Below are 11,368 nucleotides of genomic sequence, written 5' to 3' on the forward strand. Positions count from 1 at the left end.
TTTAAAACTATGTACTATGTCCTTTATTGTTAACCTACTTCAAAAAAGGAGGAGGTTATTAATTTTGTTGTTAGTATGTTTAAATGCTCTTTAATCATCTTACCACATATAGTTAGTATGTAGTCTAACTAAAAGCATAGCTATTCTTATAGTTAGGTGCAGCATCTAATTTTATAGTTATAATTTGTGCAATTTTTACGACTTTTAAACTTGGTATTTATGTGTGCGTAGTGGAAGCACAGTGATTCCAGTACACAGGTACGCATACTGCTATTTATGTTATGTGAATTTATATTAGTCAACACCTCAGACCAATTCAAATGCATGGCGAATATATTTTTGTCATTATACAAGTATTAAATATAGGTATATCCTGTTTTGCTTTCGAGTTAACGTATCTTAATTATCAAATGTTTAAAAATTTCATATGCCCGTGAAAATATAATTTCGTTATGTGATATTAATAGCATTGTACTTTGGGATGGTACGTCCCTAATAAATGCTCATCATCATTAATTTAAAAGCCACGCTCTTGTCGATGGAGCATTCTCCATTCTTGTCTTTAAAAAGCCAATTCTTCGACATCTTTATAAGACACGATGTTCGCCTTCTCTTTAATCTTCCATGTAAGCTCTTCTTGGCCTTCCCCTTCCCCTCTACGATGTTATTTATAAATTCGTCGTGTCTTATTAAGTGTCCAATCATCTTGCCTCTTCTGTCCTCAATAACTCTCAATAAACTATATCGAACCGTTTTTTCTGAGCTTGGTAAGCGGGCCGCGGAATAATCGGGATATACTAGAGCGACAAAAATGACAGCTCTCTATCTATACTTTAATATTAGGTAACTCTTGTTTACTGTTTCTCAGTTAAAATGAGTCAGAAAGCTGACTGTTATAGTAACAATATCTGGGAAATGGGATCACAATAGAATGCATGACATGTGTGTTTTATATCGAAAGATGTGCATCTGATTATGTTTGAAGAACTTTAGCTGTAGTGAAACTCTTACGGTTAAAAGTAATATTTGTACGGTGCATCAGCATTTACTTATTGCTACGACAAGATCCAGTAAGGATTGGCCGACCTATTGACCGTAGTTCTATAACCAATACAAAGCAAGAAATCCTGAAGCTCAGTCCAGTTCAGTCAGTCGTCCAGTCAGTAGACGCGCAGTTACCAAAGTGGGCAGAATGAGCTAAGATTTACATTTTTTTTTCACTAGCCTAAACACTGCTAAGCAATGTTCTTTCCCCTGCTTTTCCTTCTCTGTCCTGAGCGATTTCTCTCCAATCTTAAAAGCATCCAGGTCTTCTCCCCAGCGTTTTTTAGGCCTGTTTTATCTCTACGTCTAAGATATTCTGTGCCTAATTTCGCCCACCTATCTGGATGAACCCTGCAAATATAACCAGCTGTTTTTGCCCACGTCTGTAAGATTTACTTAGAAAATATAATATGCTATCTCTGTGTAGGAAATGTTATCAAAGGAGGAAATGGAAGACAACGTAACGGACCAAACTCACCACATCGTGGTCCCATCCTACTCGGCCTGGTTTGACTACAACTCGATCCATACCATCGAGAAGCGAGCTCTACCGGAGTTCTTCAATGGCAAGAACAAATCCAAGACGCCAGAAATCTACCTCGCTTACAGGTATGGTTCAATGTTTAGTACTAAAAACCTGTTTGACGGAAGTTTGATTTTGACATAGCAACAACATTTTGACAACAGTCATGTAAAAGATAGATGAATTTCTTTCTGTAAATCAGTTATAATTACTGAACAGGTCTTCCCAGTAAGTAATCAGATACTTGTGTTGGGAATGACCCGTCACTTCCCTTAAGACTAGGTAACTACAGTTTTACATATACTTGAACCTCTTAATTTAGACAAGCAAGAGTTAAGTACATATAGGTTAAAGATTTAAGTAACAATTAATGTAAGCTAGCAAAAGTCATGTATGCCTGGATAGGCACTTATTAAAATAGAATAGAAATAGTTTATTATGAAAGGACGCCACACACAAAAAGAAAGACAACAATATCATATCTTATTAATTCTACCCTGGACTAAGAAGTGGCTAAAAACATAAAACAAGTTCAGCTGCTTATCTTCCCGGGCGTCCTTTCTAATACATGGGCGTTGGGCTGAGCACCAGTCACCATACGGTTCATCATCCATCTTAGAAGAACCTCGTACAAAAGGAGCAGCAAGTTGTCTTCTACTTACTTGTGCATGAAAGTTTATTTAAGTATGTACAGAAAACTTGCATCTATAGCACACCGGACACTTCATGCAAATACCTCGTTTCACACAGACACTACACATTGTCTTTATGGTACACGCGCATCTATGTGTGACGTCTGATGCCTGAAACACTAAAGTAAGACCGCGGGGGTGAGGTAAACGTAGTTTAGCCCCTGGTGGGGAGCGGAGAGTTGCGGTTCTGTGTAGTGTTATTCCTTATTGTATGTCTATAGGTACGGTGAAAGCGTATTGAATGACGAGTGTACAATTGCAGAAACTTCATGATCGACACGTACCGTCTGAACCCAACCGAGTACCTGACCAGCACGGCCTGCCGCCGGAACCTTGCGGGCGACGTGTGCGCCATCATGCGCGTGCACGGCTTCCTAGAGCAGTGGGGGCTCATCAACTACCAGGTAACAACCTAGGCTTGATCACCTACACAAATTCAATACTTCCAAAGAGAAAAGGTTGACAAATTATGTCTCAGACGGGATTGGATCCAACAGCTCATGCGGGGACGAGCGTTTAACGTCACTTCCAAAGCATGGAATCACCTTACTTTTCGAACAATCAAAGGTACAGCCATTGCAATGTCCTAACTAAACATGGGGCAGTCTTACAAGGTGATTTTTGATAATGTCCCAGGTGGAAATCGAATCTGGACCTCCAGATCGTGAGACGAATGCTCTAACCACTAGTCTACAGTGAATGTGTCAATTTTATTGCCTTGGTCTTGTAATTGGATTACTTTTTGCTTGATTTTTTAGTGTAAAGGCTGAATGACCTCCTACCATGTGTATGTATATGTGTATGTATATGTAAAACTGTATAAAGTAATAAATATTTTGTTTCTAGTTGGAGGCGGATTCCCGTCCGACAGCCATGGGCCCGCCGCCGACGTCTCACTTCCACGTGCTCTCCGACACACCGTCGGGCCTGCAGCCGTTACAGCCGCGCCCCTCGCAGCCTAGACCTGGTACATTGCTCTCTTACGCCCATATCACACAACGGGCACATCACAAGAGCGGCTGTTGTATAAATTAAATACTAAATAACTCAATTCGGCCCCCAAGTTTACATTTTTCTTTTAGTTCCGTATACGATGTTTCAACTGGTTATGTTACATTTTACTTATAAGCCCTTCAGGTCATCACTTTTTGTACTTTTGCGTTTTGGAGACCACAAACATAACATAAATTCACGACTATATCCCAGTAAGGTAGTCAGAGGTACATCTATCGCGAGCAAGATGAACGAATACTCACAGCTCACCGCTTCACAATTAGGGATCTATCTTTACTATTTTACTCTAGGATACAGTACAAGCGTCTGATATTCTGTTTAAAATTTTTGATTTCCTAGTGGAGAACGCGGCCATTCCGAAGGTCGAAGCGGGTTTGCCGAACGGCTCCGAAGTAGGCGCTCCGCCCGGCGCCGCGGCCGCCGCAGCCGCCGCCGTCGCCGCCGCCGCCGCGCCCGCTATCAAGACCGAGCCCTCCATCGACCTCGGGGGAGCTACTGGCTTGAAGATGGATCAGGTAAACTGCTTCTTTTTAAATCTTTTCTGTTTGTCCACAATCTCATCTGGTGGTAAGTGAAAATGTAGCTTAAGGTTAAGTAGTAAACGAATTCTCAGCGGAAGATACGTGGAGGCTGGAGTGGAACATGTTCGACGGCACAAGTTCGGACCTTATTAGGGTCCCGCGCGGAGGATCCCTGGCTTTCACTCCAAATAAAAAATCTGGACCCGACTGAACCGGTGTAGGACCAACCATGGAAAGTCAAACCATCACCTACATATATGGGGCTTAAAGGAGTCGCCATACTGTGAATGTGGTCACCCGGATCAAACCATATCTCTTATAGTGAACGAGTGCCCTCTACACCGGTTGCCAGGTGGCATACCCGAGCTGCATTGTGGGACGGATGCGGCAGACTTGGTTAGGGGAGCTTAAGCTGGATATATGATCCACGCAGGATATTTTATTTTTGTCTGCCATACGCAATAAAAACAATGTAGTAAACGTCATTATTAGATTTCCTGGAATCAGAACGAACGTGATGGGAATCAACTAAGGGTAGGCGGCAAATACTTGTACTATGTTAGCGGTGGCAAAATTATGGGTAACGCTTATGGGGACCCAGAAAATACAAATATATTACATTACATTAGTTACATAGGTGGACTTGGTGAAAACGGTCGGTCACGTGACATTTTGCCCAGTGACGTCACATTTCGATAAACAAAGAAACTGTCAGACATCTTGAAACTTGACAGATAGTTTTTGTTTATTTGGTGAAATGTGATGTCACACGAAGCTCAGTCATGGCCGCCCGTGTTTCAGGTCTTGTAATACACAGATAAAAATAACATTTTTATTTTGCGAAAATAAAAGATTTAAAAAATAATATAAAATATTGGATAGTGACCGTTAAATGATAAACTACCATATCCGACATATTTCGTATTTTATTGGTACAACTGTCAAGTAGCCAATTATAACATATTGCTTTGGCAACAGTACCGCGGCGGTGCTCGTGGCCGCGAATGGACAGAGCAGGAGACGCTGTTGTTGCTGGAAGCGCTGGAACTCCACCGCGACGACTGGAACCGCGTGGCGGCGCACGTCGGCACCCGCACGCACGACGAGTGCATCCTGCACTTCCTGAGGCTGCCCATCGAAGACCCCTACCTCACCGACGCACCTTCAGGTAAGCGATCACTCACCATAACTATTGACTATATCCCAATTGGGGTAGTCGTGCTACTGACTCTATCGCAAAATGATCTAAGTACTTACACCTCGCCGAGCTTTCTGTTCGACCAACGTGATGGGCACCGAGCCGTATCGCCTTCTATAATGGTCGAGCTAACATTCAGCTTATACAGTGAAACCTCGATAACTGAAATTTCAAGCAGCAAGTTTGTCTTCTTTAGAAGGTATTCCACTTACCCAATTTCAGTTACAGAGGGTCCTATGGTGGGTGATTAACTGCTGCTTGAAAACAAACTTGCTGCTTAAAATCTCATTCTCGAGATTTCACTGTATAAGCTGAAGTAGATTACAGAGGTCAGCGTCAAAAACTATCCTAAAACAAGAGTCTCAGTAAAAGCAGTAATTTAGAGGTTTGTTTGTCATAAACTCCGGCAAATCGCAACAGTCTTCTTTTTCTTTTCGTGTGGGTTGTGAGGTAAGTGACCAACTTCGTCAACCCTGGTGCCTGGGTTATTACTGAGCCGCCAAAGGCCCCCGTCTTGGTTCATGTGGGACATGGCTACAGGCTTCGCACTGGACTCTAATATGTATTCTTTTGTCGTGTGGGATCAATGGCCGATCTCATCAACTCTGGCCCTCAAATGTATTTAAGAATAAAGTAATAAATTTTGGGGCAGGTGGTGTGCTGGGCCCGCTAGCATACCAGCCCATACCATTCAGCAAGACTGGCAACCCTGTGATGAGCACGGTCGCGTTCCTGGCATCCGTCGTCGACCCTCGCATCGCTTCCAAGGCCACTAAAGCTGCCATGGAGGAGTTTGCTGCTATCAAGGTACGTTCATGTTACAATATATTGTTTTCTTTGTATGTTCCTTTCCTTGTCTGTTTTGTTGTGTACAAATAAGTAAATGAAGGCAGGGTGGATTGAAAAAGAATAAAAACAGATGCCAGAAATAGTTTACATTTCATCAGTTTAGTAAATGTTTGTACAATAACAATAAGGCACTTTGATACCATGTCATAATAACTTTTTTGACAAATTAAACCGTAAGTCTTATTAAATGTCAAATATGATAGTTCGACGGGGTTCTAAAGTGGGTTCATGATGTTACTTAATTTTTATTTGTACTGTATTCATGTGTTATGTCTGATTGTTAAAATTGAGTTTTGTGCAATAAATTGTATTTGATTTGATTTACGAAAAATGATTAACATCAAAGTAGTTGGTTTCAAGAACAGCCTGCAATGCAGTCGTAATAGTAGTCGGGCCTGCCAGGTTAATACGTATTACTATTGGGTAGTTTCCCAAGTCAAATGTAAATTATGAAATTCTGATTACTAAATAAAGAGCGATCTAAAACTATCATTTTTTTTCATTAGACTTAACTATGTATTTTAATCAAGAATAACGTAATAACAGGTTCGACATTTTATCACGTTTCTCTATGACGACACAGTGTACGTTTTCATACAAATTCCACAGTAATTTCGTGTTTTGACGTTTAGTAAAAAGTAACTGATTTGAGTAGTTGGAAACTAGTCTAATCGGACATGCCGATGGAATGCTGGGGTTAGACTAGGTACAGTTCTAATTACAGTATTGCAAATGTGAAATAACGTTGGTGGTGTGTACCCAGGACGAGGTCCCGGCGGCCATGATGGAGGCGCACGTGAAGGCGGCGGGAGCGCACGGGCCGGCCGCCGCGCTCGCCGCCACCGGCATCGCTGGCACCGCGCCTGAACTCTCTCCCTCAGGTGCGTTACTACAATTCGATTCGATTTATTTACTTAAATCTTCTTTGTGAGTTTTACTAAGCACGGGTATGAATAATAAAATGTTTAGCCCCAGAGAAGAAGGAGGGAGGTGAGGGCGTGAAGACGGAGGCAATGGAGACGGAGGAACCGGAGGGAGCCGCCAAATTGAAGGAGGAGCCTGCGGAGACGCCCGCGCCCTCCGAAGACAGCAAGGAGCAAGTGAAAGAAGAGGCTGACTCGACACCCGCGCCGCAGACCACCGGTAAGTATACATGGCTCGTGTGGGCTATAAGCGGTAGATGACTGACCCCACCAACCCTAATAGAGCCATTACTTAGCCGCCATAGCCTAATGAAATGACTCGCGTAACTAAAGTTTAACTTAATTCGAGTCAGTAAAATAATCGTTTGCACACCCCACTAGTGACTCCAGTGTGAGACGGAGTTAATTGTCATTTAACTGACTCGAATTAAAAGATTGAGTTTAGGCAACCTGTGTTGGAATGAGTTGTTTGCCATGTTTATTGATCGTCATCTATAAATGAGAACTAGATTGACCCGAGTTTTTAATCTCATATATCGCCACGAAATAGAAGAAATAGCTTGAAAAGGCCCTAACGCGTATTTTGTGCGAGAACCGCTGTCTCCGGTTCAACCCCACTATCTTTTACTACTACTCCTACGATAGCTCTAATGCTTCACAAATTCCATTGCCACTTTACCGGCAATATATATGTTATATGGTAGGCTGCAATTTTAACGTTACTTTTCACAAGATACTGTAAACAAAAGTATTTTTTTGATAAATAGCCGATCATACTAAGGTATTTTAGCTATCCTGTAATATGGAGAGATCTCCTTGCATAGTTGTCGATATTTGACTTCTTGTTCTGCAAATTATAATGCATAAAACGACCTTATTGATATATTTTCACGGAGCTTCGTGTGTCGTAAAGTTTGCGGATGAGTGGAGTGCGAAGTTGAAGTTTCCTTGGCCCTTCTCGCTTTCTTCTAACGCCATTTGTCCGGTTAAATATGTCCATCTGCGGCAAATTTGCAATAAAACATGTAAAAAAATCTGATATGCAACCCTCTTGACGCGGAGTTATTAGTATAAGTTGTACATAAGCTGAGTGATGACAGAGCCAGCACCAACGGCAGTGGACGCTAAGCTGCAGTCGGCTGCGGCGTCGGCGCTGGCCGCGGCCGCGGTCAAGGCGAAGCACCTCGCCGGCGTGGAGGAGCGCAAGATCAAGTCTCTTGTCGCGCTCCTCGTCGAGACCCAGATGAAGAAGCTCGAGATCAAATTGCGGCACTTCGAAGAGTTGGAAGCTACCATGGAGCGGGAGAGAGAAGGTAACCGATAGCTTTGTATCTCCATGAGAGTTCTTTTGTTCTGGGGAGTTAACAAGGCATACTTGCGCATATAAATATAAGGGCGCAATATCAACAAATTTCAAATAGCAATATTGCTTTTTAAGTGAACTGTTTCAAGGTGGCTTTTTTAAACCCCTCTGTTCTGCTGTTGATTAATTAATGTGGAGGAAGCAAGAACAGTATGTCAGGATCGAAGTAACTGGAATTCCATAGTCACTGCTTACTCCAGTAAGACATAGGCGTGACTTTGTATAACTATGTGAGACTTCTGTTGCGATTCGAGTACACATAAATTACAAAAAGGGATGCGGGTATCGAAACAAAATTTGACAGGTTCCGGTTTTTTTTAAGATGCGACTGCCTGTCTGACCTTCCAACCCAAAGGAAAATCCAGCCCAATACAAGTTAGGTCACATTCCTCCGAAAATGCATTTTTCGAGAATGTGGGTTTCCTCACAATGTTTTCCTTCACCGCTGAGCACGTGATAATCATTTATGATCCAGAATGAATTCGAAAATAACTTCGACAGTCATTGGTTTAGGCCTGTGCTGGATTCGATCCTACGACCGCAAAATGAGAGGCAAGCGTTCTACCAACTGGACTACCACGGCTCCAAATCCAACGTACATGGAGAAATAAATTCCGAATTTTATTACCTGTCATAAAACATTATTCGAAGTACCATACATAATGTTGTATTGTTTACTATCGGCCCTATATTGTTAAAACGGTTGTTTTTTGCTTCAGGTTTGGAGTACCAACGGCAACAGCTGATCCAGGAGCGACAGCAGTTCCACTTGGAGCAACTGAAGGCGGCCGAGTTCCGCGCCAGGCACCAAGCACATCAGAGGTGAGTGAACCATTTGCTATGACTCAGGACTTATCACCAACAAAGCAATATTGCAATTTGACATTGTCAAATGTCCAGCCCCCCAGCATAGAACATAGAATAATACTGTGTATAGAACGGCAACTCTCCGCTTCACACCAATAGGTTATTTGACTAAGTCAAAGGTAAATTATAAAATTCTAAACCAGTCTAAGATGATCAAAAATCAGTCCCATTTTGATTTTCGACTTATTTGTTTATTACATGGAAAACCAACAGCTTACAAAACAAACCTTATCTTCGACAAATTAAGTAACAATGAGTACGTTTGACCGCTTCCGTTGATGACGTCAAAGGACAGTATTTCCTGGTATTTCCATAGAAACTCCAAAGAAAAGTTTCCTTTTGACAGTTCGTAAAAAGTATCTCTTTTGACTAGGTTGTCAAGTAGCTTGTTCGTTTCGGGCGTCGACACGACCCCTGGGGCCTGTTTTATAAAACTTACAATTGTAAATTACAATGACAATTTGGTGTTCATTACGTAGCTAATATGAAACTGCAAAATATTCGTGATCACACACTTCGCAATGTACATCAAATTGTCATTGTAATTTACAATTGTAAGTTTTATTAAACAGGCCCCTGGTCTCTATGGCCGTAAGCTACTAAGGTGGAGCGCGCGCACTGTCTACCTTGCTCGCAATTACGCGTTAAGCCGTGTCCGGGGTGTGCTATCAGAAAACAATAGATACCTCTGTGCTTTACTACTTAGACAGGTATATAGAGGTACAGACTAGTGGGAAAGATACATATCAATGGAAGGAAATGTATTATTCGTGATTCTAATGGCTGTCTTATATACTATAATGCAAAACGTAAAGGTCTCAAGGACGCGGGTCGTACATTCGTCTGTTTAAAGTCTTTATGGTATTTTACAGATATTCTTTTTATTATAGGGGAGGCCTGCGCCCAGTAGTGAGACGTACCTATATAGGCATCGTGCTATGATGTTTTAGTTATTGATAGAAATCGAAACTTTTGTGTAATTGAATAAGAATATTTACTGAATTAAATTATGCATGCAATGGTGAGTAACGGCAGTGATGTTGGTGTCAGGTTGCAAGCGGAGGGCGGCATCATCGCGCAGCCGGCGGTGGCGGGGCCGCCGGAGCAGGCCGCGCCCGAGGCCGCGCCGCCCACCGCGCAGCCGCACGCCTAGAATATACTACACCTCTAACTTCACCTTCGACGATACAATACAACCAAATAGACGCGTAACAGCCAGCGCAGACCAAGAGCAACGACGCGGCTAAATCTTTCTGATATCGCTGGAATATCAATTTTATTACCATCTCGCATAAAGTGCAATCTTCTCCCTATTGAATATACGGTTCGCGGCGTATCGAGCCCATGCCAAGAGGACTTTATGCAAATGATATTAAAGTTGATTTTTCCGTGTTGTCTGAAAGTGAACGGGTAGTCGTTGCTTTATCTGCGCTGACGGTAATATTTGATTTTTCGCATATAATTCATCCCGTTAACTAGATAGGGTAATGGGGGGAAAGCGATATGCCGCGTTCTGATTAGCCCACCCAAGATCGTAAACATGTCGAAAGTCGGTTGCGAGTTATCGAACATTCTCGCGTGGCATTATATAACATAATCCGTTCGTCTATTATTAGGGGTATTGTATCGTCGATAGACCTAGCATAAACATACATAACTAAATAGTGCAAGCCTTCATTGAAATTTGAAACTGCCATTTGGTTCCACGGTCTCGATGGTCGCATCACCCGATTGAAGTTCCTCGCTACACCGGCGGGCTCCGTGCGGCCGTCGGGACGAGTCGAACCGTTTTTGAACTATTCATAGATAAGGACCATTCCAATGTTTGTACAAGCATGATCTGACAACACGACACGGCGATGTCGCGACGGTATCGCAGGACACCCTGCTCATAGGGAGTACGCTAAAGCGCGCCCATATTTCTACACTACCGGTAATTGTTTATATTTATTACATGAAATTTAAGCTTAAGTGATTAATAAATGTTTTCAAACAATGATTTAATTAATTAATGTATTAGCCAAGTGAATGCGTAATTTAATCGATGAATTGTATTTGAAATTTGTATTTACACCAACCACATTTTTACAGTATTTAATTGGTAATGTAATGTTGCAAAAGGTTTATGTTTATGATTTTAATGTACTGGAATAGTGGTGGCGATTTGCTGATTTAGATATAAGTTTAGTATATAGCCTTAGGAGTCATTTTATTAATATGTCCTGAGTTGAAATAAAGATGTCGAAGTATTTAATCGTTTTCATTCTTAGGTCCTGTTCAGACGGAGTGGTCACGCGTTCGAGCGTTCCGTTTTGGCATATTACGATCGCTGTGTTGTATTTAACACATAGCAGGCAACGTTTGAACGCGTGGC

At 42.0% G+C, this 11,368-nt stretch overlaps 1 protein-coding gene across 3 annotated transcripts in view; it reads left to right on the forward strand.

Moving 5' to 3' along the window:
* The window catches only part of LOC126379870 (SWI/SNF complex subunit SMARCC2), a 35,888-nt gene extending 24,645 nt beyond the window's left edge, over window positions 1-11,243 (forward strand). For all 3 annotated transcript variants that reach the window (XM_050028841.1, XM_050028844.1, XM_050028843.1), the window contains exons 10-20: window positions 1,472-1,653; window positions 2,522-2,663; window positions 3,106-3,226; window positions 3,613-3,788; window positions 4,773-4,962; window positions 5,645-5,799; window positions 6,605-6,722; window positions 6,811-6,984; window positions 7,865-8,077; window positions 8,847-8,949; window positions 10,045-11,243. In XM_050028841.1, coding sequence (XP_049884798.1) covers window positions 1,472-1,653; window positions 2,522-2,663; window positions 3,106-3,226; window positions 3,613-3,788; window positions 4,773-4,962; window positions 5,645-5,799; window positions 6,605-6,722; window positions 6,811-6,984; window positions 7,865-8,077; window positions 8,847-8,949; window positions 10,045-10,147 — 1,677 coding nt within the window. In that variant the 3' untranslated portion in view covers window positions 10,148-11,243. The remainder of the gene's footprint in view (window positions 1-1,471; window positions 1,654-2,521; window positions 2,664-3,105; window positions 3,227-3,612; window positions 3,789-4,772; window positions 4,963-5,644; window positions 5,800-6,604; window positions 6,723-6,810; window positions 6,985-7,864; window positions 8,078-8,846; window positions 8,950-10,044) is intronic.
* The last annotated feature ends 125 nt before the right edge of the window (window positions 11,244-11,368 follow it).

This window comes from Pectinophora gossypiella, chromosome Z (assembly GCF_024362695.1).
Source record: "Pectinophora gossypiella chromosome Z, ilPecGoss1.1, whole genome shotgun sequence".
Classification (NCBI taxonomy): Eukaryota; Metazoa; Arthropoda; class Insecta; order Lepidoptera; family Gelechiidae; genus Pectinophora; species Pectinophora gossypiella.